The following is a 26,199-nucleotide window of genomic DNA, read 5'->3' as shown; positions in this document are numbered from 1 at the left end:
AGTGAGGGTCACTGACACCAGCAAACCCGCGGGTGAAGTTGCTTTTGAACCTGCTAGGAGGAAGAAACAGCACTGGAGTAGAGAGGTGTCTGACAGACGAGTTACAGAGCTGTGGGGCGACTTTTTGTGACATCGGCTTCAGGGCCCATGTCAGTTTGTATGATCGAATCTACGGACGATAGGGGGGAAAATCACTCTGTATAGAGCGACTGGCTGCTCAATAACGAGAACATGTGAACTTGCATGTGATTCTTCTATTTCGTCCCTCACCTGTAGGCCAGCCTTTGAAAAAGCTTTGACGGGAAATTTCAGCATGACTTCTTAAAGTGCATTTCTCCTCTTCCCTGTGACATCACACAGACACAAAACATAAGTTAAAAAGGAGCATTGCAGCTCAACATTGGCACAAGAGGGTTAGATAAAATGAAATGATTTTGTGATGATTATAGTCATATTATTTTTTGCAGAATTTCATGAGACAAACTGTAGGAGCCCAGAAAATCTACTGGGCCTAATCTGATGCAGGACAATGAACTGGCCAGTTGTATTCTCTGCTGCTTCTGTGTTTCAGCTGCTCCTTGACACGATTGTTAGCCACTCTATTCAGCTTTCAGGACGGTGAAACTTTTTTACAATCATGCTTTGACGGAGAGACAAAAGGTGTAGGCCTATAGTACTGCTCGCTCATCTGCTATGACGTCAGCTCCTTGCACAGAGCTGAAGGTCTGAATGCACAACATTGACCAGGGTTGGGTAACATTGTCCCCTCTTTTGCTAGCACACTGAGTGACATCAGTTTGAAGAGAACTGTGGGGAAACAGAATGCAGTATCACTAATACAAAACGATGTAAACATTATATGCAGCTCACCGCCTGTTCTATGTAGAAGATATTGACCCTGAACTCACACTGCCTTCGCTGTGGGCAAGTGCAGCTCATGATCCACATTGAAAATCAATTGCAGGCCACATTCCACTGCACATGCAAACGGGGAGCTTTCCGGGACCTGAAATACACTTTTCATCCGACTGTTACATCATCAAAAACACTAATGAGGAACAAAAGGTAATCAGCAAGTAGGCAATGAATAACAAACACATGGATTATACTGTGATGATAATAAACTGCTTCTGTGTGCAGCACAGGTCTGAGCAGATGAATTTCCCTCTGTGAACTGTACACACATAAACAAAGCATTACTGAGTTCCTTGGTTGTGGCTGTAATCTGTAAAAACTGTTCTATGGAACAGGTTGGATAAAATGAGAGTGTGTGGCGCTAATGTTGTTGACTGACAAAACCCCTGGCCAGACATTGACCCCACACAGCAGCTGCTCCCTCTGCTGTGAATGCTCATCTACTGCATTCACAGCAGGGGAAACACTGGCACTATACCACAACAATAGTATAGAGGAATTTATATTACAACACATACAAAATTCCGGATGCAACACTAGAGGAAAGGCAGATCAACAAGCAAACAGGAGATTTGTGTAATTTCTTCACACTGTTATCAGTCCATCCAAACACAAACAGAACATTATAAAAACATGAGGATGCCATAACTAGATAGATGAATAATAGATAAATAGATTTGAGGGATGTAATTTTTTTTAACAACTTTGAACCTTATTATCTAATCAGCTATATGATAGAAACAAGTTAAAATACACAATATAAAAATCTCAAAATGTTTAAAGAAGCAATATAATTCACACACTCGGATCCATGCAAAATTCATTTATGAGGCACGTTAGTAGTCAGAGTTTAACAGTCGACGCTTGAGAATCTGAGAAACTTTCCCCAAAAAAATTATCAACGCACAGATCGTGCGTGCCGTTGCTTCTCCACTGAAATTCTTTCAGCCTCAAGAGTCTCAGTCCAGCACCTCTGGCAAACCTTTACTCATTGAGCAGTGATCTGGATGGAGAAACTGTAAAATGGTCAAATGTTATGTTCAAAGGTACATGTTTGACTTGTGATGTGTGAACAGATCTCCATATGTATCACATCTCAGTATTTTACAACTGAAACTCCCCCAAAGCAATAGAAAAAGCCAAAGAGTGCACACATTACAGACAGTAAACAGGGGTCTATTTTATTTTGAACGAGTCTTTTAATTAATGCATTTCAAGTACTCCAAAAATTACATCTCTTTGCACAATACAATTTGAAATCTTTTTTTTCCTTTTTTTTTTAGTAAAAATGTTCAAAGTGAACAAAAAATTTCGATACTGTATAAAACACAGTGAACATTAAAATCCGACAGTAGTATTACTTTTTAATCTTGTGTTCTTTCGGCCTACATCACCTACAACATTTCAACTCAATTTGGACATTTTCAGTGCACGTTTATCTAAAAACTTTTTTCTTTTATTTTACCAAGACTACGAAATTAAAACAAAAGTAAATTTACAGGCATTATTCTTCTGCTCTTCTACCCAAACCATGCCACAGGATAACGAAGACAAAAATGAGAATGTAACATTTAACTCCAATCACCCCAAAACAGTTTTTACCCACTGACGATGGTGGAGAAGAGTATCAGAAGCAAACTCCCATTTTCAACTAGCACATAGAAGAACATAAATAACTTAGATTAAAAAGGAAAGTTGGTCACATATGAACATCTTTGAACAACTTACTCTGGAATTAGAATACAAAAAATGAAACAGAATGTATCAAAATGTAAGTTTTTTCCATTTTTCAAATGAAATGCAAATTTTTCCAAGTACTGTACAAGTTTACAAGTCTCTCAAGGCTTACCAGTTGTGATCCAGCCTCGGAGATGGAATTTTAAAAAGAGCTCCGTTTTGTACAGACATGAGAAGTTATAGCAACCGACCGACCTGTTTGCTGAATTCATCTGCCATGTATAATATGTTGACTGAGACATTTTTTTTTAAATGTCCCCTCCAGAGCACATGTGATTATTACAACCATCAGGACAGTGTTGTAAGATATTAGTTTTGATTAGTGTTGCATGCATTTAGAAATTATAATGCCAGGATAAAATAAAATCATAGCACAAAGAAAATGTCCTCTGCCTTATGTGTTATGCATAATTGCATAACTTTTCTCCCACGTTCCAAATCCAAATGGTGGGTGAAACGTTTGCACTGTAAAATAAATCCTGGGATTTTAGCCCCCAACATAGCACAACTCCATAACCAAATCCATTTCGGTTAGTGTTCACGTTATTGTTTTTCCGAAGTGTCCCCTAACACTGTGCTACAGCGAAGAGGAGGAGGAGGAGGAAAACACCTGAGGTCCAACAATCCCACACAAAGACAATCAGGTTTTTCCTTCATTTCTTCCATTTTAAAGTGGCTCCAGAAACGTTACAGGTTGCTTCCTGTATCTTTATAAAAGCTGTGCACAAAAGATCAGCCGTAGAAAGGTTTTTATGGCACGCTGATGTAAACGCACAATGAGGCCAGGACAGCACCCATAGGCTCTTAAGGGGATGATGAGATCTGACCGGGAGAGATAACTGCAGGTGAGTTATTTAGAAACGCGAAAAAATAAAATAAATAAAAAGCCGTTTTGTCTCCTGTGAAACTAGTGAACACACTGAGGAATGTGTGAATCGTGCGACATTACTGCTGCGTTATACTGGTCCTTCCACTTGATTTTAAGACTCGCATTAATAGCTGTCAAAAGTAAATAGTGTTGAGTGACATACACATATTACAGACCTTGGTCAATTAATAAATCACATTTAATAAATGTGTCTGCATGCCCACATTGAAAAGTTCTTAGATTCGCTATCTGAAGAATAATAGAATGATTTAATCTTACAATTTTTTTTTTCTTTGTACATCCACACCGGAGTCATTTTTCAATGTATTTTTCACACTCATGTATACTAACGCTGTAACATGATACACCCTCACTGCTAAACTAAGCCACGGCAGACTTCAATTTCCTTTGACTTCATATCCCAACAGGTAGAACCGCCATCAGCTTCAGTTAGTGGTTATTCATTCTTCATTATCAAAACAATAAACAAAACAAATCAGTAAGACAATACAGTGTGTGCCAAACTAATTGATCTTCTCTTTCCTGTAGCTTGTTACACAACATAAGCAAAACATGATGTTAGTGAGACAATAAAAAAATAATAAAAAAAAAAACGGAGAAAGCCTGTAAAGTGGGATATGGTGACCTTGCTGTTCAAATCTAGCTATCTAACGAAAAGTGAATGAGATCCACCTGACTGGACGACTGCAAAGAGAACCTGGTGGCGTCAAATCCCCAACAAGCAACGTCCAAGGAACTCATCACAACCATCATTTTTCCTTCGATTACGTGTTAAGAGTCCTGAGAGCACTAACCGAAAAAAAAGAAAAAAAAGAAAGTGAAGAATTACACATTTACAGTAGAAGAAATAGTTTGTTTTCACTTATGATACACTAAATATTTACAGTGACATGCAGAGGACTGTCTGCACCAGAGACCGGAGCCTTGTGTCTTTTGCCAGTTTGACATGAGTAAATCACAAAAGTGCCGCAAAATCCTCAACCGAGTGTCTCTCATTCCTGGCTAGAATGGCGAAAAGAAAAAAAGCACGGGACAATTCACCAGCAGCCACGGGCATGTCACTCAAGAAGACGTTGCGCAATAGAACCAAAAAACACATCACAGAATGTACTAAAGCTACACATGATTCCTTTTACTCCTTGGCACTCCTTAGAAAAAAGAAAAAGAAAACTGGTGGAAAAAAAAGATGCTAGATCACACTGCATTTTTTTTTTGGAAATGGCTGATGGTCCGAGTCCACTCCACAAAGAGCCAAATCGAGTTGCTAGATTAGTGTTTTTTCTGTTTTTGATCACGTGTCTGTTTTTTTCTGTCTGTCGATGGGAGGACGATTACGATGACGACTAACAACCATGTCAGAGGCTTTTTCTTTGGATGGAGTGACGCTTTTTGTTTCCCACTGTAGGCACAAGGAGGAGCCAAGGCATTGGGGGGACGAGGGGGGGCTAGTGGCTGGGATGCAGGTGGGCTCTCATCAGCGTCTCATCTGGCCCATCTGATAGTTTTCTCTGGGCTGACGGTGGTGCCTCTGTGGCTGTGCCTGCCTCGCCGGCTGCCTGGCGGGCTGCCGCTGACCGCCACCGCCTCCGTGGCCGTGCGGGTGCTGAGACTGGTGCTGCACCTGGGAGTTAGCGTGCTGCTGCGCCGCTCTCTGCCGCCTCTTCAAAGTGCCTGTTGAGGGGGGGAGGAGACGGTTAATTGAGCTCGTTAGCAGACAAGATGGTTGATTTTTGCTCCAGACCAAAAGCTACACTGAAAGACACTACTGGTACCACTGTTGGTGCCTACGCTGCGTTAAAACACTGTGAGAAGTGAGTCTGGTAAAATTGTGTTCACATTCTGTGTCAGACTGTACATTATCAATTTAAAGCCTCGGGTTTTAAATGGTAAAAAATCATGTATGATATCACAGTTGGGTGCCTCATCATTGTTCATAAATATTTTAAAACTTAGGGTAAAAAAAAGAAGTAATGTATAGACCGTTTGTCAGGACTGTGGGCATGGCGCTATCGAACGCTCTCCATGGCCACAGTCATTGTTTTCATAGAATGTTCACTCAGGGACTGCCGATTGGTTCAGAATACTCCAGAACAAGAGCATAGCCTGCCTCATCTAAACCGAATTTCAGTAAAGTTTATAAAAATTATATATAATATAATATCTTAAATTTGGATTGATAAATATGCCTTTAAATAACTCTTTTCGGATGCTGACTATCATGCAACTAACTCCCTAAAATAACAGTTAAAAGGATTTTGTGGATTTGGGTTCACGGGGGCATTAAAGGCCTGACGTCTGATAGGATGAAAGCCTGGTGAATCACAGCACCACAATATAATCATTACACGCAGAGCATGTCATTAACTATTGTCATCTTTCTGCACGATTTACAAAACAATAAAAACAGCTATGGTCAAAGTGCTAGCACAGCTATGCATCAAATAACCTCAAGAGTGGAGGATAGCGTGCATCCACTAGTGTAAAAGAGGGCAAAGTAGCTTACAGGTGTATTCTGTCTCGTTTCACAAAATGACACACTCCAAACAGCAGGTTTGTCGCAGCAGGTACAATTTGTCTTTTTGGTCCTAAATTGACACTTTTGCCTTTAACTGAGTTTCACAAACACTTTGACTGCTGTAATCCCTAAGATTGCTGGAAATTGAAAATGTAAGAAATATCACAGACACCTTCAGAACAACAATTCTTTTCGAATAGCAGGTGGTTCTTCAATGATAAAGAAATCAGGTAAAGAGGTTAACTGTTAGCACACATGGCTCTAAAGCTATGTCAATATTTACAAATAAATAAGTGTCTTTGTAGATCTCTGGACTCACCTGGAAGTGGTTTGGGAGGGGGAAGTTTGGGGTTACTGCTCGGTGTATGCACACTGCAGATCTTAATGAAGCCAGCCATGAGCATGATGAGGGCAATACCCATCAGTAACACTGCCCACCAGTGGGCCTAGAGGAGAGAAGCACCAATCAAGCACAATCAATACAAAACAACAGGAACAACAGGAGAACTAATCCTCCAATAAGAATAAAGAGGTTGACACTTACCACAATCCATTCTGCGATGTTCTCATAGAGCTCAGGGTTGAAGATGGCCTTCTTCAGCCTGGCCAGCGGTCCGTCTGCATCCACCAGGCGACACTTCATGAATACATCACAGTAGCCCTTGAAGTCGTTACAAGGCGAGCCGGCGGGCAGCGTGGTCACTTTCTTATTGAAGAAACGAGTCAGACGCTCCGATCCTGTGCTGCTACACGTGTTGGGATTCACTGTGGAGGAAAAAATCCCAGACAGTCGACACAATTCAAATGAAAGATATACATATTAGTGCTGTCAAACGATTAAAATATTTAATCGCGATTAATCGCATTAATGTCATAGTTAACTCGCGATTAATCGCACATTTTTATCTATTCTAGCCTAAATGTCCCTTGATTTCTTTTTGTCCCATTATTTTTTCTCATTGTAATGCTCTTTTCACACCCATTCTCTACACCCTTGTAATTCAGTGTATTTCTTCTAAAATATCATAATTTCCAATTCAGTGCAAATAGACAACAATGTAGATCCCCCCACCCCTAGAACAGCACACAAACATAATTGGAACTTCCTTTTTTATTTAAAAACCAAACCATATAACAACATAGGCTATAGCCTATATAAAACAAATTAGTATTAATGTGGTTGCTGCCTAAATGTTTTGGGAGTCGTTCATCCGCGACTTATTTCAGACTGTTTGTGGAGTGGACACACCATACACTTAAGTGCTGGTGGTTGGTTGGTATGCCGCTGCTGCAGCCGAGGCTTAAGTCACCCTTGATAGCGAAAATTGAAGTGAAAATGAATGACTGGCGGCTGCCACTAACGTTCATGAAGTTTTTTGGTGGGGGCGCAGGGTTATAAGTAGGACTTTTGCAAATGAAAAGCTTTCTTTTCTGTTCTTTTTCCGCGTAGTCCCTGAGTCACACACGGAAGACTAGTGAAGGTCGCGTTGCTGAGCTAGGAAGTGCTAGCTTCCGGTTTCTGCTTCAAAATAAAAGTCAAAATTTACTTGACGTTTAGCCGTTTTGCCAGTTAAATGATTTTAATGTGAAGTTACGCTGTAGGACATGTTCCGGTTGACTTAACAGTAACTTAATGGCGAGCCATATGAATAGTTTGTGGTGTTTCAGTTGTGAAAAAACCACAACGTTTGCTAGGCCATGAAGAGCGTTAATCGCGCGATAAAAAAATTGACGCCGTTAAAATGGGTTTGCGTTAACGCCGTTAATAACGCGTTAAACTGACAGCACTAATACATATATAATAAAAAATCATATCAAAAAGAGGGAAATGGCTTACTCTTCTCCATGCAGCACACGTGGCAGAGCTCAGTCTCGTCCTTGCCTTCTTGGCTGGCACACGTGCAGGCCTCCAGCCCGTACTTCTCACAGATGGAGCCGGAGCAGCCCTGCGGGGGAGGAGCATGAGGACAGGCGAGATCAGACACTGACTGGTATGAATAGAGATCTGCCATAACGACAAACACTTCTTCCAGGTGTGAAGTCCTTGGAAACTCACTCCGTTGAGGCAGACTTGAGTCTCTCCGTGGCAGGCGGTGAAGTTGGCCTTGGGCTCAGAGGTGGGGCACTGGGCACTGACTCCGTTGCACATGCCCTGGTGAGCGCACTCCGACTCCTCCCTGCACTTCTCGTTGCGGCCCTTGTGAGAGCACTCAGGAGTGCAGCAAGGACCCTGGCTGGGACTGGTGGCAAAAAGAGTAGTGTTCAGTCCAGAAATCAGATCTTCTTTATGAAACCAAATAAACAAAATCGAGAAAAACAACAACATCCACTATCTACCTGCAGACTTTGCTGGGCTTTAATTTGCACTTCCTGTTGTCGGGCTGGTTGGCGTCATAGCAACAAAGGTCCCTGCACTGATCGCTGTATCCACAGTCACACTCCTCTCCTGGCTCCACCAGGCCGTTGCCACAGATGGGCTGGCCAGACTCTGTTTGGAGGAAAGGAAAAATAAACAACGTTTGGTCCCCAAAAAATGTAGCATGATGTGTCGTGCTTTAACTTCTCGTGCTGGGACCATCAGCTTGTTCGAGCAAAGGCACAAAAGTAAAGTAATATGGGTGTAGAAGGACACTTTTTGAAAGCCTACATTAATATCTTATATTTCTGCATTTATTATCCGGCACAACAGATATGCATGAGACTTTGAACAACAGCATGTAGTATATTAAGCTGTTTAGGCATGCTGAAGTAATTGTGTGGCTTCAAAAAGAATTTATTTTCTATTTTAATTCCCAACATTCAATCAGTAAAATAATAAAATAAAATAAGAAACTCAAGCTGGACAGTTCAGATGTATGTCTCAAGTCCCAACAAAAACAGTGAAACGTACCAACAAAGCAGTTGCCTCTCTTCTTATCCAGCACCTGGCTGATGTTGCGCACGCTACAGACAGAGAACTTATTGTTGTTCAGCTTGTCTCCTGATGTAGCCCTGGCATACATGATATAATTGCCCTTCTCTTTCTTGTCTTGGCTCTTGGATTCTCCTGGGGTGCACTCAGATCCAGAGTCGTGCTGAGAGTGAGAAAAAAACAAATTCACAGGTTATAAGAGGAAGGGACAAAGTGTATAAACCTAATCCATTCCTTATCGCCGTGCATAAATGTGCTACATCTAAGTAACTCACCGGAGAGCCAAAGTTGTGTCCTACTTCATGTGCAAAAGTGATATGGGAGACTTTTGGAGGAACGTGGGAGGCGTAGTTTTGTACAGTGATTATACCAGTGTTGAGTGACTTCTTCTTCCCGTCTGAGTACAGCTTGCTTTTCTCACAGATTCCCCCGGAGCTCCCTGGAAATGAAAAAGCACAGGTCGGATCATAGTACCTTCTTCCAGACGACAGCTACAAAAAACCTGAAGGATTTTTAAAAACTTATTTAGGAGGGACAATCTGTCTTTTATGCACATAAAATAATGCCCAAAACATATTGAGCTTTATTATTCAACACGTAATCAAGAAATCCAGATCAGTCCCTACCCCATTTTCCATTAAAATATCAAATGAATAATGTAGCACAGAAATCATATTAGTTGCTACGTCACTTGGGAATCATCATATCAACAAGCACATGCAATTCCAAAAAAACAGGGACAGCTAACTTCTACTGTAAATCAAAGATGCTTTCCTAGAATATTTTCATGTTCTACCAAGATTGGATGTCTCCTGTGATTTTTTGCATCCAACAGGTCTACAGAGAATATGATGTGTTGTTTTTTTTGTTGCAGTTGCTGACTACAAATTACACACACACACACGGACTGACTTTCAGTACCTGAGGGGGCTCCGACCCAGGCCAGACCCAACACCCCGTCGTCAAAGTCTCGGTCGGTGAAAACATAAGCCAAGCAGTAGTCGTCGTGGTTCTGCTCCGAGTTCAGCTCCAGAAATTTCTCCACCCCGATGTTGGCAAAGCGGAACGGATTGGACCGGTCCCTCTCGTCGCTGGTCGTGTTTATCTACACGAGAGGATGATGAGGCGCAGAAAAAGTGACCAAATGCAAAATGTACACTTGAAATCAAAACAAAGACTTCGGTAGCTAACAGGACTCACCCTGATTCTCTTCACCATGAAGCTAATGTTGCGAATGCCCATAAAGTCTGTGCCCTGGTAGATAGCATCAATTGCCTTGACATGACTGGAAATCTGAGAGAGTGAGACATAACATAAAAAATGGATAAATCACAACTGAATGAAAGAGAAATATATTAAAGTTGCTCCGAGTAACTTTCACTGTCTTGCACTCCCTTTGGACTAAAGCGGTAGTGTTTTTACCACGCCAGCTGTAGTTCCTGGTTGAGCGTACCCGTGACATGGCATTAAGAAAAACTATACAAAAATAACATTCTTTCCACTAATGGTCTCGCTTGCTGTTACATGTAATTTATGATCATCAGAGTGAAAATGAGACTGTCAGAAATATTTCAAAAGTTCCTCGTACCACCCTTTAAGTAACAAGAGCAACATCAAGAAATACTGTGTAAATCGAATGCATCACAGTAAACATGTGCCAAGTGAGTGACAGTGAATGTGTGTTACCTGAGCAATGACAGCCTCTCTGGTCTTGTAGTACTTGTAGAAGAGGTGGTCGGTCTGGATGAAGAGCTGGCAGGTGTTTTTCTCCACCTGGGCCATCCTCCTCTTCCTCAGCAGCACCGGGTCATTAGAGCCCGCCTCACTGTAGAGCTCCTGGAGATGGGAGAGCAGGGAAGCACACGGTTGAATAAAACATACATAAAGCATTTGTAACCAAACAGTGGCTAAATAAATAATGTCTAGTATTTTAGGCTGCGCTTTTGCAGCTGCAGTATGTTCATGCACTGCAACTCTGCTGAGGAACATGTACTGTAAATATATCACATACAAGAGTATGAAGAAAGTAGAAAAAAAAACTAAGCACACTGAATGTACAATTAAAAAGGAATTTTTGGTTTAGAGAACATTTATTTTTATTTTTAATATAGCTAATAAAATGTATTTTACTATTGGCTCAAGTAGTACATAATTAAAAAAAGAACAAGTTCATTCCAGTTAGCATCTTTGTTTGAATTAGAAAAAGTGGTACAACTTGAAAAATAGGTTACAAGAAATCTATTTTGTCACCTTTAACAAATGTTTGAATAGTAAAAAAAATGAAGTTACCAAAGCTTACTTGTTAAATGTTAAGTGCTTTGATAATGTTACGCGTTTTAACATAAAAACTCTTCCATCAGTAGAATATTGAACTGGACATTTGCTATTTTTGTGTATTTTCAGGCGTCTTGTTTTAACTTAACACCCCCGTGGAAATCTTGTTTTTGCTTTACTAGTTTAACTTTGCTGCAACAATGTACAGGTGTACTTAAGACAATGTGACATCACTGCAACAGAGGCCCTCCCTTTTTGACAACCCCCAACCAGGGATGCTTTGTGTAAGTTTGAACACTGAGCCCAACCTGAAAAGGTTATTGTCAAATGATGGAGAGGGAGTAGAGAGAGAATGCTTTTTTGGACATTGCTAACATTGCAAGACCAAAGTGTTGTCAAAACGGGTCTGAAACTTTCAAGCAAAACACTTATTTTCAGCCTTGGGTCTAATTACTCTTTAGATTCTCAAAAGAGGAAACCAGACATCTTTCCATACAATCTTAATTTAAAGTTAATTATAAAACTTTCAACAAATAACTCCCCCCGCTACTGAGATGTCAAGTAATTAATCGTTTAGACATTCATTGATTGAGCTGAGAAAGGGAAAATCTCACTGCTCAAAACTGCTTCAAACTGCACACAGAGACATACAAAAAGAGAAGAAGAATCCATCGGATATCTCGTAACCCAGAATAAGTTGGAAAAATGTTTCCCAAAAAGATATCCCTTCATAATACTGTCACGGTTTACTGTGATGTGTAGGTGAGGTTTACCTTGGGTGGCTTCTGCACAGCGGAGGCTTGATACCTCTTCATCTTTTCAAACACTGAGCTATCAGCACAGCCTCCCTCTGGGCCGTACTTGTGCGGGTAGTCTGAGCGGAGAGAGGCAGACACAACACTGTTAGGATTAAAAGGGAGACAATGTTAGCTACTTATCCCCCGTGAGTCACTCTATTTCTGGCGCTATTCATGATCGGCTAATGGCTGTACTTACACGCCACTTGAGCCTAGCTTTGCAATGTGAGCCGCAACTTTCTCCGACGCTCCCTCAATTAGCGATTCCTCTCGTATTTCCGTGTAAATTGCCTCTCAGAAACACACTGCATATAGTGTATTTATATATTTACAAAGATGACTTGAAATAAAGAGGTGCCAGTGGAAAAAAAGTAAGCTCACTATCAGTACCAACATGTGTAAAGAAAAGAATGCTTAAATGAGCCAGTAGCCTGAGAGAAAAGATCGTGTTACTCTGCTAATGAGCACCCCGGGTATCTGTGTGCTCCCTGGAGGGCAGATCATCACACCAGTCTGCCTGCATCAGCTCAGCTGCCCTAGCCTTGCACTCTGCCGATCACATATTTACATGATACACTTGCATCCAATTACACACATGCTACGTGAAAATGCAGTGTCAAAGCGTTTGTGTTGATGAAGTTGCTTGGGTTACTTACGTATGTCGTCTTCGTGATAGATGACTGAGTGGAAGGGCACGTCTTTGGCCCCCAGGTATCTCTCGGCAGGCTCCACGTAGTAGTTGCCATGGTAGCTCTGAATGAAGCCCTCAAACTTACCGTCCACAATGGCGCCATGGGTCAGGGTGCCTTTCTCACCTGGGGTAAAACAAATTACAAAAAGGTATAAGGTGTCAAGAGGATCATGTAGACATAAAATAATGGTTTGGAAAAAAATGACACTGACCACATGATTGCAGTGTTGCATTAGAACTGGTTTATTCAAATGAGAAAAGAGTCTCACCATATATCTCTCCAGTGTAGATATGAGACGTATCATAAGGAACCTCTTCTCCAGACATTTCCACCTTCAAATCTGGGGCAAACAAGTTGTTTTCCCTCTTCATCCTTAAATTAAAATGCCTGAAATCAAAAGAAGTGAAACAATGGGTAATAACAACACAAAAGTGATCACACAGGTTATGAAATTGGGATAACAGTGTTATGTATTTTGCAAAGAGGATGGTTTCTGTCCCCATCTTTCTGCTGATATTATTCACCTCTGAGTGTGAGCATATAGGTTTGGGTGTGGATTTATTTTGAATTTAACTCACTTTTGGGAAGCAAGCAATACTCACACAGCTTTTGAGTAGAAAGGAAAATGGAAATGAGGGGTAAAAATAAAAGGGTGAAATGAAGTGCATTGTTTGGAAGAGAGGAAAAACATCTATGCCGCTTTTCTGTTGCACAAGGGAAACGGCACTTTTCATCTTGTGAGAATGGGAACTGGAAATCAGGACAACTTGAAACACAGTGTTGTTTTTTTGTTAATTCAAACATGTTAGGTTAACAAAGAGGGTACAGTTACCCTTGGGTTTCATGTAACACCTACATGATTTTCGTATTGTCGCCTGTATTGTGTTACTGTTCAGTAAGTCAGGAACAGGAGTTAAATGTATAAATAGATTGTGTATAAATGTATATATCCTTGTTTAATTTTTATGAATCAAGATTGAAATATGGGTCGATCTTGACAGGAAGGCACACAAAGAAATCAGGTCCTGTACAGAGCAACACCTATTAAACCACCTTTATGTTTCCGTTATGTCTAAATCTCAGGCGGAGGGAATGTGAAATTAAAATTCTATCCGAGAACACGTTCATCCACGAAAGCGGCAAGGCGAACGCGGCTGCTGCAAATAAAAGTGAAAGTATTTGAGTTGTGTCTGCAGCTTTGTCATTAATTCAAAGGGAAAAGGAGGCCGACACAACCCTGGCTTTCAAAGGAACAGACATTTTCCTTCTTCTTGTGTTTGTTTGCACAGCATCGTTCTCTTCCCTATTAAGCAACATCAGAGTTGGTAAACAGCCGGCCTAGCTACGAGCAGGACGAAAAAACAGCCTTCGCCCAAGCTCCCAGCCAGATGGTCCAGACTTTGTCATGGGCGAGTTTAGACACCTTCTATCAAGCAACACCACCTCTTCTAAGTGCTGGAAGAACAACCATGACACGGACTATATATCCTGATCCTATATTTCTTCTATATCTCAAGGGGGTTCCCTTCCAGGAATATCAAGTGTACTTGCACACCCTGGAGACAGCAGATCCGCCACAGGACCAACTAATACAAACACAAACAAGCAGAAACCCACACGAGGGCTGCAAATGCTAGGACATCTACTAATCTTCTTGATTTATTAATTGTTTGTTCTATAAAATTACAGATTTTTAAAAAGAATACCTACAGTAATAATCTAAAGCCCAAATGTATGTATTCATAAAGCTTGTTTGGTATGGAGCCCAAACATAATCAGTTTTATTATCACATAAGACAAAGAAAAAGCAGAAAATTCCCACAAATGAGAAGCTGGAAAAAGAAATGTCTAATTATTTTTGCAGAGGTGACTTTCTGTTGATCAACCGATTGATTTGCTGCTTTAGCTCTAATGAAGACCTTTGAAACTACCACCGAAAGAACCATGGCTGATATTTGAACATCCTCTGACCAGATCTATGGATTCATTAAACAGGATTAAAGGTGCTATGAGGAACTTTTAAATATTTCTGGAACAGTCTCATTTTACTCTAATGCTCATAAATGAAATGTAACAGCAAACGAGACCATCAGCGCAAAGAATGCTATTTTTATATATTTTTTCTAAATGCCTTTGTCATGGGTTCTTCACCCAAGAACAACAGCTGGTGTAGTAAAAACCACTTTTGTCAAAAGGGGGTGCAAGAATTAACAAAAGCTGAAAGTTCCTCGGAGCAACTTTAAAATGTAAATCATTTTCAACAACAAACTGCAAATCTCTGCTACAACTGACAACTACATAACCAATGTAGGCATAATGAGATGAGCTTTGAAATGATATAAATATATGAACAGAAAGGTTAATAAATAAGAGGCGGGTGAGGAGACATAAAAATAGACAGATCGAGACATACATTCCCTTCAGGTTAATATCTGGAAGAAATGACAAACCTTCCATGGGCGTGGAAATCTAAATGAAGGAACTTGTCTTCGTGAGAGAGTGCCCTTTTGGCCCTCTGATGGTTGCTGTGCACCAGCTCTGTGTCGTAGGACAGGCCTTCATAGTGACGGATGTACTTGTTCAAGGGATTTCTATAGTGTCCTGTGTGAAAGGAACAGAGGAAGTCCTGTCATCAGCAAAAACAAGGAAAATACAAAACATTATAAAAACTTCATAAAATGCATATCCGTATAGAATCAAAGGAAATGATAACACAGCCATCCCTGCCAGGTGTATTGGACACCATGTTTCTGTCATTGTCTAGTGGTTTTATGTGTAGGCATTGTACAAAACTAAACCAAAAATAATGTGTAATAGAGATGCGCCTGAGCTCATTATTACACAGCAATTCTATTGAAGAAGATTATAATAAAGTAATATAAAAATATACAAAATAAAAGAAAAAAAATGTATACTACCATGCTGGGGGAAAATACTAACTTCCAACTGTCCATAGGTTTGCAACAGCCTAGTGTTCTTCTCACATTGGCTGTTCTTAGCACGTGGCAGATGAACTGAAATGCCTTTTTCTGTATGTTTGTCAATATATTTCCAGCATTAAATATTCTGATTTTGGTCTTTTGATGTGACATATACGTGTGTGAAACAGCTAGGTTTTACAGTAAATAACTGAGGCATGGTGCATGATAGGATAATCCAGTCGCCAGAGAATGGACGATAAGGCAGATATATTTGACAGGCAGGATTAAAATGATGGAAACCGACAGCAAAAACCAGTAAGGGTTGCGTTTTTAAAATCCTAGCTAAATCCATTTGAGTCAAGTGGCTGCCAGTTGTGAAGCTGTGCTCAACAACAGCCCCCAGCGTCACGGCATTATTATTTCGCCACCAGAAGAGTGGGTGGTGGGCTTTGAAGAGAACAGGATTTGCGTGTACCTCCACCCATTTCACCAACTGCTTCACACTCTAAAGCAGTCTGCCAAACTCCTATTTCAAGAAAACATAGTAATTATTATGTTCAGGCAATTTAAGCCCATCTGAACGTGACAGTGTTTTCTATGTTTAGACAGCACACCGAGCATACATGCATATCTGTAATATCAGATCTTTGCCCCATAACATATATACCAAAAGAAAGCATTTTTTTTTCAGTAATTACAGTATATGTAATTAGTACTGTCTGACAGGTAATCATCCCCGCCTACTAGAGAGCTCAAAATTACAGGATTCAGTGTTACTAAAGATGGATAAGTAAGTAGAGCAGGCTTCAGCTAGTTCTCTGTTCATGTGCAGTATGAAATATTCAGGAACTACCATTACATTTTTCATTGAGGTGACTATGAGAAGCGAAGGCCATGACTATTCTGAACTATATTCATTTTTACCGATAAACACTGAACAAAAATTCTCATTCATACATTTGTGTGATCATAAAAAAACATTCAAAATCATCCAAAAACTCAAACAAAACCACATAAGACATATGTATATGCACTTAGAGGCACAATCGCATCTTTTAATATTAATTCCCCCTTGCGAAATAGAGCTATTGTGTGAAAAAGTTGTGATGTTACTTTTGACAGTTTGACAAGAAATTAAAAATATTACGTTTGCAAAAGATAAACATTGATCCCACAATTGACTCAGACTTCAATACAAGTACATTCCATAGGGTTTCTGAAGGTTTTAACAAGTTAAATTGAAGAGTTTTTAATACCTTTTCAAGATCATTATAAATGCTATAAATTGGAGTTCCTGATGTAGGCTACTTGTGTTCCAATGTATTATATGGTTCGATGTTGGTTTTGTAGTTTAGTTACAGGGCTAACAATAAACATTTCTCTCCAGAACACATTTAAAAAAGACTGAATTAAACTTCATAAAACTATCTTCAACTTCAAAATCCACAGATAATTGGATTTGAGACTTGTTAACGACTCGTTGAAACCCTCATTTGAGTCCTAAATAGCTTTGTATTCTCCTGGTACAACATTTAAAAAGGCATACGGCAGGTGTACGATGCAATATGATCATAAGACAAAACGGCATTTTATTTTCGTTCACCCCAAAAATATAAAAAGGTAAATTATTTTAAAAATATAAAATAAAGTGTTTTTTTATTGTGGTTTCAATCATATTGAATTGCAATTACACACAGAATTGACCTGTGACCAGCACACACAGCGAAATGATAGCCTACCAATAAACGTGAAAACTTGTGTCATATGAATTTAGAAAACCTGACATGATGCTGGTCACACAATGTCAGTGGTTAACTTTAATTCTTTTGTGACATAAATGGTAACGTTAGTGGCTAAAGCCAGCTAGCACAGAGCTAACGGTGGGCAACCCAGTCGGCGTCCCCGTCTCCTCATAACAATGGCTGTCGGCGCTATTCGGGCGATAACAACAAAACCGACCCGAATCTGACAATAAAAACAGTGACAACACGCAGAAATAACTCAGCAATATAGGATTATTTCAATCGGACAGTGCTATTCCAAGATGTTTCATCCTATTTGATGTCGCTAAGTAACACGGCAAAAAGGGTGCAGTCCTCTTCACAACAAGCAGGCCCCGCTGATCCCCTCCGTTAGCTTACTGGCTAGCATCTGCCTTTCTGCTGCTGCTTCACGGATTCAATGCAACTTGTTATGGTTTTCTCTGAAGACGCCTCACTCACCTTGGGTGCAGTTGAGCAAGCACACGGAGAGGAAAACTTTGAGAAGAAGCATATCTGCCAAATCCATTGTTAAAGCATTGATGCCGTTGTCACTTTATTGTCCTACTTAGATAGGCGCAGACGCCCTGTGTGTTTGGTTTATTGCACCTTCCTCTTCATCGCCTCCTCTCTGTCCAACGTCATGACGTCAGGCGCAGCACAGCTTGGCATCCCTTCCCCCAAATGCGCCCACTATCCAGCGACCAGGCCCAGCATACATTACTGCCGATTATTGCACGCCCAGGCATACATTACTGCAACTGGCATAATAAAGAAATAAATGAAGGGATGACTCAATGAATGAATTAATATGCCATTAAATGCAGCAAAATAAACAAATACATTAAAACTAGCTAACTAAATGTATTAGTTTATTCACGTATAGTTCTGGTAATTTAACTTTGCACTTTAACCCATTTTAAAGGGGAAATGGGCCTTGCTTTTTACATACATTTCTGCATCTTTATAAGTGAGGGGGGCTGTCATCTGATTGGCGATGGACATCACGGACGATTCCTTCCTTGAGTTATTTATATTTATCTTTATTTTATCTTTTCAAATGATGTCAAGTCCGAAAACCACTCACCATACTAGGTGTAATGTAATGTATGCCAGCCCAAAAACAGAAAAATAATACCAAGATTTTCTTATAATATTCCAATGTCAACACCATTATTTCGCAACAGATCATACATTTCAGATTCAAAACTTTGTCTGGTAGAATTATACATTTTATTGTGTTTATTTTAAAAAATCGTGATTTTTTTTTGGTGGAAGAGCAGTGGCCAAAATAATTACTTGCATAACAGATTGGTCATTCTATTTTTAAGCATTTATAAGCAGCCGACTGAATTGTATTTTTTCGTTGCAACCAGAGACCCTGAGAAAACAGCAACACCATCAGTGAGGTGTTGCTAGATCTATTTCCTGTCATGTACCAGCTCTGGTTTTCTGTAAGCAAGCTATTTCTGATCTTGGCAGTGATGATCATCATCATGATGCACCTCTTCCTGTTTCCATTCCCTGTTTCCCTGATGATTCCACTACATTCTTTACATTGATACAGGATTACATTTATTATATATCGTAAATACATTGAGTTTTTGAGATAAACATAAACATTTGTTGAGGATGACCAGAATCAGAAAAGTTACCCAGATTTGTGTGTGTGCTGATGTTTAAATGTTGACAACACTCAAATAAATTAGCAGCAAAGTCTTATAACAGTTTTCTTTGTGTTTTTATTCCAGACGAGCTCCTCTGGCTCCAGTAGCATCCACATGACACACCTCCACGTCAGCCCCCAGTTTCTGCAGCTCATCCAGCCAGATCTGTTGCTTCTGGGACAGCCGGTCAGTGGGTCCCTTCACCTCCACCAGCTACAACCAAAAGACATCCCAAGTTACATTGCTTGCTGCAAACAGTCAGATGCCAAGGAGTGGCATCATATTCAAAGAGCAAGGATGTAATGTTTAATCTCACCTTGTAGGTGTTGTTTGAGGTATTCCACACCACCAGATCAGGCAAACCTGCACGACAGTGTCTGTAGTCTTTGGACATTCGTGCTATTATCCCTGCTAAGAAGGCTCCACCCAAGCATGACACCAGAGACTGAAAACAGAGTAAAAGGAGGTTATGTTAGAACAATGTTAGTACCTACACTAACACATGTAGAAAAAAAACATCTAATACTCGTTATTTATTAAAGCCTATTAGTGCATAGTCTGAAATATCTTTCCCAGTGTAGTATGGTAAAATGTGAGAACACATTGCTTTACATTTGTAACATTTGTACTGTATATTTAATATACAAACATACTGACCTCATGTTTATTATTGAGGTTGCTGTTATAGGTTTTTTTTTGTTCTGGTCTGCATTCTATTGAAATGAGTTTCTAATATATTTTAGCGAAGTTAACTTCAATCAGTCAAAAAAATTATAATGTCCAGGTTTGACTGGTTCAGGTTTTAGTTGTCAGTGGTGTAGAATTTATGGCTTGAAAAATCATACTAAATTGCATTACATTTTACAGGTGTACCCAATAAACTTGCAACTGAGTTTTTATATTTACAAGAGTGACAGTAAATACCTGTGCATGTTGGAGAGATGAGAAACACTCCCAGTTGACCATTGAACACACTTTACCCTCCTGGGCAGACCAAACATCTTCCAACATGTCGTGCAAAGTCTCTACAGTTGCTTCGCTCAGTAACTCCACACGAGCATCGATGGCCTTCTCCCTGTTCTCATAGAAACAGTCAGTGTAAAGATCCAGTGGACATGTCTGTGAGGAGACGAGAAGATTGGTTACACAAGTTGGTAGAGAAGATGCACACACATCCCAAGAATATTGCGCACATAGAGCTTCCTTTACCTGGTATGGATTTCTGAAAACATCGGGAATACCCTCCATAAAAATGATGTCCCACAGCAGAAGAGCAAACAATAAAGAGAATGTTGATCCCTCTCCATGGATCCCTATAATATTATCAATGTAAAGACAATGGTAAGGACGGAGGTAAAAGGAGACCGAAATATTTTTACTACATGCAAAACTGCTTACCTTGGTCAAAGCCTAGCTGGCGGTAATGTGCTAAACACAGCTCTTCAACAGAGCATATTACAGTGGCATTGGCACTCTCTTCCCCCTTTCCATTTGCTGGTAAAAGAAACCTCGATTTCCCCGTTCCCCCCTCATGAGGGAACAGCTGTCCACGGATGGTCACCTGTAGACAAAAGTGCCATCTGTTATTTTCCATACACAGAACAATTCAAACATTCAAAAAAAAATCTCAGAAAACCAAAAATGCTGACTTATTCTACTAAACTCACATGTCTGACGTCTTGTACTTGGACAGTGGGCAGGTCTTTAAGTTGCAGGCGATACTTCTTGAAGCTGGCAGACTCTTTCATCCTAACAGCTCTCTGATGAAGAGAAAGTTTATGTCCAGTTCGCACCAGGCGGTCCGACAGCCCGTTGCTGATCGCACAAATAGCCTTGGGGCGATGGGAGAACGACCACAGTCAAAGACACAAGTAGATAAAACATGGAAATGTCTTAAAAGAGGCAAACGTGATAACACAGATACTGTTGCTCACTTGATCTGGTTTCTTTAGGTGCTGGTGAAGGTTCAGTGCCAGTCGGTCCCACCACCGCCCTCGGCTGTCGGGACAGTAAATGGTCTGCAGCAGTAAGGATCGTAGCTCCTCTACGGCTTCCTGTTACACAAAAAGTAAGACTGTGACATCTCTAACTGTGACAAACTGTATGTACGCCTAACTTTTATGTATGTGTGTGTGTGTGTGTGTGTGTGTGTGTGTGTGTTTACTCAGGTCAGAAACTGAGTACATGTGAGAATTAAGGTTGTTTGTCGTGGCTGATGTCTAATCACCAAGAGCAAGTATAGAGCTCATTTGTGCTTCAGCAGCAGAATGAAGAACATAAATGTGCATCATCCGGTATGCTATTGACGTTTTGATTTGTTTTTAAATAAATGATATGGACAAAATAAAGACAAGTATAATTTTTTTTACCGTCAATTGTTGACACTGCTTTCGTTCTTTCAGACATTTTTTTGCTGCCCTGAAACATCATGCAAACGCCACAACTCGGGGTATCGGTCGGACAAACCTCGTAGCGACGTAGCCTCTGCAAGATCTCCACCCCTCTGGATAAGATGCGAGTGTAAGCCCATCCTGTAGTGAAGCTGCGCAGGAACACAGGCAGTTCCTCCTGGTGACTATCCAACACAATGACAATGTTAACATTGAACAATGTCCACAGACTCCGTGTCTTTGTTTTAGACAGAAGCAAACAGAAAGATTTATGTCACCTGAGCTCATAGTTCTCCCTCAGCTCCTGCCAGGCACTTTTGGCAGCAGTGTAAAGCTCCATGGCCTCTTCCCACTGACCTCCCTGCATAGCGGAGACTATCTCCTGCAGGGCTCGCATGGATGCCTCATATCTGGTGTGACGGATGGAATCATGAGCATTTATTACTGGCTATCCCGCATGGACAAAATACATACATACATTTAATTTAAAGGTTTAAACTACATGTCTGTAGTGTGTGCACGCTGAAAAAGAAATCAGGTGTTAATAATACACCGCCATCGTTCCCTTTACTTGTATGTAAACAAAGGGAAGCTAAACAAAGGTGGCCCACAGTAGCTAGCAACATACCCGTTTACAAAGCCTAGGCTGTGTATTTCACTAGCGCGCACACACAGTACAGACAGGTAGTGGATCGTGAAGGGAGATATCACTAATTTTGACAGAAATGGATTTCGACAACAAGAAGCGTTCTCTAGAATCGCTGACTCCACCTTTAACTCTCTTGGCAGACCAGACCCTCACCTGATGAGATCTTCTCTGTCTATAAACACCTTGGCTGCACGCTGCACTGTGTAGTCGGGGAAGGCCAGGCGTCCAGAGTTGACCAGCAGGATGGTGAAGAGCTGGCCCTGCCCTCCAGCCCCCATCTCCTCCTCATCCATAGTGTCCGTCAGAGAGAAGAGCAGGAGGATGCGTGAGAAGATGGCCCGAGGACCACGACACAGATGCACACAGGAGCCTGCCAGCTGCCTTGCCCTTTTTAAAGGAATAGAACAATATATATTTTTAGCTTTCTGCCTCACTCTCTGGCTCAAGAAAAGGTGACAGAAACAGTTCCTGTAACTGTGCGTGCATTTTTGATATAGAAACATTTGTAAAGGTTACTCATCCAGGTTAGCTTAGCTCAAACACTGGTAGGCATGGGGAGCAGGTGTAAAGATACACTTTGCAAAATCACTAAATGCCCCTGTGCGCTTGTTGGGACTTGTTTATTTACCACGGTTTGATGAGTTCTAAATGTATTATGTTATACACCTTTTCTTGAGCCGGAGAGTGAGGCAATAGAGAACACAGGTGTGAGATAACTGCATGCAAAACTAGTATTGCTGCAAATAAACACAATTTACAGCAATGACGTGATCATATTACCGTTTGAGGATGACCGCCCCGATGTTGTTCTGAGCAGGGGTCAGAGAGAAGAGGGATTTTTGCTTGCTCAGACGGAGAAGCCCGTCCACCAGCTGTTGCTTCTGAGTCCCTGCGTTACCCAGGTGGAAAGTCTTAGCCAGGCCTTTGAGTTCAGGAGCGGGCAAGAGATCCAGAGCCTCCCCTAAGTCCTGAAGGTCGTTCTCTGTGATGTAGAAAACCAAATACAGGGCCGGCATTATGAGGATAAAACCAGAAAAACATTCATGTTTGAGGAGATGTGGTGTTTCAGTAGGATAATATACATTCTTTAACACATGTAAATACTACATTTGTATAGCACATTTTGAAAATAATCTTGTGCTCCACAAAAATAATGGTGCAAAAAATTATTGGAACAATACAATGTAAGAAAGTGTATTCGCACAACAGCTCAATGCTCCGAAAAATACTTTATAGTGCAGAAGCACACACACACAATTTGGCCTTCCTCATTTTTGTTCAGAACCAGCAACTGCACATGGATATGCACATCTTCTTTTTAAACCACATTACAATGTAAACATTAAAAGCTAGAAAAATACCTCCAAGACATAAGGTCACCGAGGTAGAAAGACAAATTTCAAGATGTCTGTTCCAGAGTTTGAGGGCCCTTGGGTTCCAATTGTTGTCAGTTATATAGTAGCTTACAAACAGCGTCAACATGTATTAATAGAGATCATTTACCTGACTGTAGAAAACCATCTTGAACCAGCTCCTGAGCAACAGGTCCCAGGTCACTGCAGATCTCTCCATAATCCAGTCTACTCACTTGGAGCCACTTGAGTTTCCTCTGAAAGAGTCTCACGTAAAGCTTCTGCCCCATGACTGTGAGAAGGGGGAAAGAATTCAATGTGATCAACGAGGCCTAACATACAGTAAATGAAACAAGAATGAATGGGTGATGTTTCAACATACCCGAGAGGCTTTCAAACGCATGTACCAGGGACATATCATCCTGGTCGAACAAGGCTCTGTCGTCCTCGTTCTCCAGGACCGCCTGCAGTACGGTCCGGAAGTTACGGAGGTAGTAGGGAAGCCGTGCTGGATCAAAGCTTTGAACGGTCTGCTCAGTAGTTGTGGGGTTTTCAGCACCAGGATCATCAGCAAGTGAAGAACTAGTATTCAATGTTTTTGAACTCAAAGGGGGGTCAGAAGGAGCATTAGGTACCTCGGTTTTAAGCAGGTCCGAATCAGTCATCTCTGCTACACTTTCACTAGTCAAGTCCTCTCGACGCTCTCTGCTGCTGCTGCCCTCATATTTCACCTTCTTACCGAAGCCAGACCCCCGGACAGTGGGAGTTTTTGTTTCCTTTTTTCTTTTTGTGAGTTTGGAGGAAGAAGAAGAAGAGCGCAGCGTTGGAGCTGTCAGTTCTTGGGTACATTTAGATTCATTGTGCTGAGTAGGATTATGCTCTTTGTCTGAACACAACACATCTGACACTGCTGTTGTTGGAGTGTCTGCATTGTCAGCTGTCAGGTCGATGACTGTAACACAATCTTTTTTTTTGTCCTCTGAACTCTGAATCAAAAGATTTTCTTTCTGTGAGCTGCTGCCGAGCGTCTCAGAAGAATGAATTGCCGTTTCAGAATCGGTATGTGCACATTTATCGTCCGTGTGTTCCCTCTCAGATACCTTATGACATTTCCTAGATAACTTGGAGGAGAGACTTCCCAGATCAATCTTCCTGACAACACGTTTACAGTTCATCTCCTGAGGTGCCTGCAGCTGAGAGTTATTCTTTTTAAAATAAGGGCTGCTTTTACTCTCTTTTTTGACCTCTTCTCCCCTGTTCGGATCCGGCTCTGGGGACTTTGGGGGATTCCTTCTGGGTGACAGCTGGTTGCTTGGCACAACACTATTACTTGCTGAGGCGGCACTGCTGTCTCCCCTCTCAAAGTTCTGACATTGCAAATCAATGTGCTCATTGATCTTAAATCTCGGTACCATCTGGCCACACAGGGGGCAGGCCAGCTTAGGCGGAGGCTGGCTGCGGAAGAAGGAGGTGATGGGTGTTGTGGTGGTGGTGGTAGGGCTCCCAGTTTTGGCGTTGCCTTTCTTCTTGTTCTTGGACAATGACAATCTTCGCTTGAGTTCGTCTTTGTTAGCCCTCTCGGTCATTGTGCAGATTGAAGTAGTTTTGCTCGTTTTTTAAGAAGCCTATTATTTGTTACACACTCGACATGGGTTGATAGGCTACTATGACTCTGTTTAGGTCACTTAAATGTTCAGTTTTAAGGAAAAACTTAATTTTAAATGGTCACACGTGTGTAGCTTCTGGCGCTTCACACGTGCATTAAGAAAAAGGCCAAACAATTCGCACAAAGACTGTAAATGGCTCAAAACCTTATAGTCCAGGCAAAATAGCGTTTTTCGACAGACAAATTGTAAAAGAATTTTTTTCAGCTCAGATAATTTCTATGAGGTGTCCAGAACAACATACTAAAAGTCCTAAGAAATCCTAGTTGAGGAAATATGTTTAATTCTCATCAATCCGAGATGTGTGCCAATAAGGCGAGACACCAATAAATCCCAATAGGGCTATTTTTTTCCTTTAGTCCTATCAAAATGAAACTTTACACAATGAAAGTATCCATGATAATTAACATTTTTTGTATTGCAAGTTTCTTTGAAAATTAATTGTAATATGCAAATGAGCTATACACTAATCGTACACGCCTAAAATAAACCCAAATAGGCTTAATTTTTTCCTTTACTCCTACCACAATAAAACTTTACATAGTAAAAGTATACTAGAAAAGTCACTTTTTTTGTATTACAAGTTGCTTTTTAAATGCATTTGAATATGCACATGAGCTCCACACTTATTGAATATCCAATCATCCTACTGCCAATGGGTGATGGTGATGCTGTTTTTAGACTGGCCTCTAACCTGAAAAACTGCCTGGCTTACCTGCCAGGGGTATAACAGGTGCCTCTCATGAATTAGATTAACCCCTCCCTTAGCTAGTGTAATTTTTTACTTTTTCAGTGCCATTCCCTTTCCTATGCCAAATAGACGAGACTGAAATGGCATGGATAGAGGAGATTGTCACACACCTTGGGACCAAGTAACTCCTTTGTCTACTTTATGCACCATACAGTGCTGCTTGAAAGTATGTGAACCCCTTGAGCCTTTATGAATTTTATTTATCAATACCAGTATTTTTTATATGAAATAACAGATTTTTGTTTATCAATTAAACATTTTTCTTTTCCAGAAATCAATTGTTAAAACAGATTTAAAAAAATGATTTGCCAACTT

At 40.7% G+C, this 26,199-nt stretch overlaps 2 protein-coding genes across 2 annotated transcripts; both read right to left on the bottom strand.

Moving 5' to 3' along the window:
• Positions 1-2,092: 2,092 nt before the first annotated feature.
• On the bottom strand, positions 2,093-18,022 carry LOC307250989 (disintegrin and metalloproteinase domain-containing protein 10-like). The gene is made up of 16 exons (XM_080028281.1): positions 17,874-18,022; positions 15,181-15,331; positions 12,999-13,117; positions 12,695-12,853; positions 12,015-12,115; positions 10,654-10,803; positions 10,168-10,260; positions 9,889-10,072; positions 9,243-9,406; positions 8,947-9,130; positions 8,394-8,544; positions 8,113-8,296; positions 7,894-8,002; positions 6,601-6,821; positions 6,376-6,502; positions 2,093-5,212 (listed from the first exon to the last, which is right to left on the bottom strand). The coding sequence occupies exons 1-16, from the start codon at positions 17,938-17,940 to the stop codon at positions 5,016-5,018; spliced, it is 2,361 nt and encodes a 786-aa protein (XP_079884407.1). The 5' UTR covers positions 17,941-18,022; the 3' UTR covers positions 2,093-5,015.
• A 1,131-nt stretch (positions 18,023-19,153) lies between these two features.
• Positions 19,154-25,055, bottom strand: fan1 (FANCD2 and FANCI associated nuclease 1; the record flags this gene model as incomplete). The annotated part of the gene is made up of 15 exons (XM_080028552.1): positions 19,154-19,291; positions 19,395-19,523; positions 20,003-20,197; positions 20,288-20,391; positions 20,477-20,639; positions 20,746-20,910; positions 21,013-21,132; positions 21,545-21,653; positions 21,747-21,878; positions 22,271-22,504; positions 22,898-23,099; positions 23,621-23,761; positions 23,852-23,999; positions 24,105-24,252; positions 24,376-25,055. The coding sequence occupies 15 exons, from the start codon at positions 25,053-25,055 to the stop codon at positions 19,154-19,156; spliced, it is 2,808 nt and encodes a 935-aa protein (XP_079884678.1).
• Positions 25,056-26,199: the final 1,144 nt, after the last annotated feature.

The sequence above is a fragment of the Ammodytes marinus genome, assembly GCF_949987685.1.
Source record: "Ammodytes marinus genome assembly, chromosome: 5".
NCBI lineage: Eukaryota > Metazoa > Chordata > Actinopteri > Uranoscopiformes > Ammodytidae > Ammodytes > Ammodytes marinus.
Note: the sequence above shows the minus strand (reverse complement) of the source record. Positions and strands in the feature narration are given on the sequence as shown.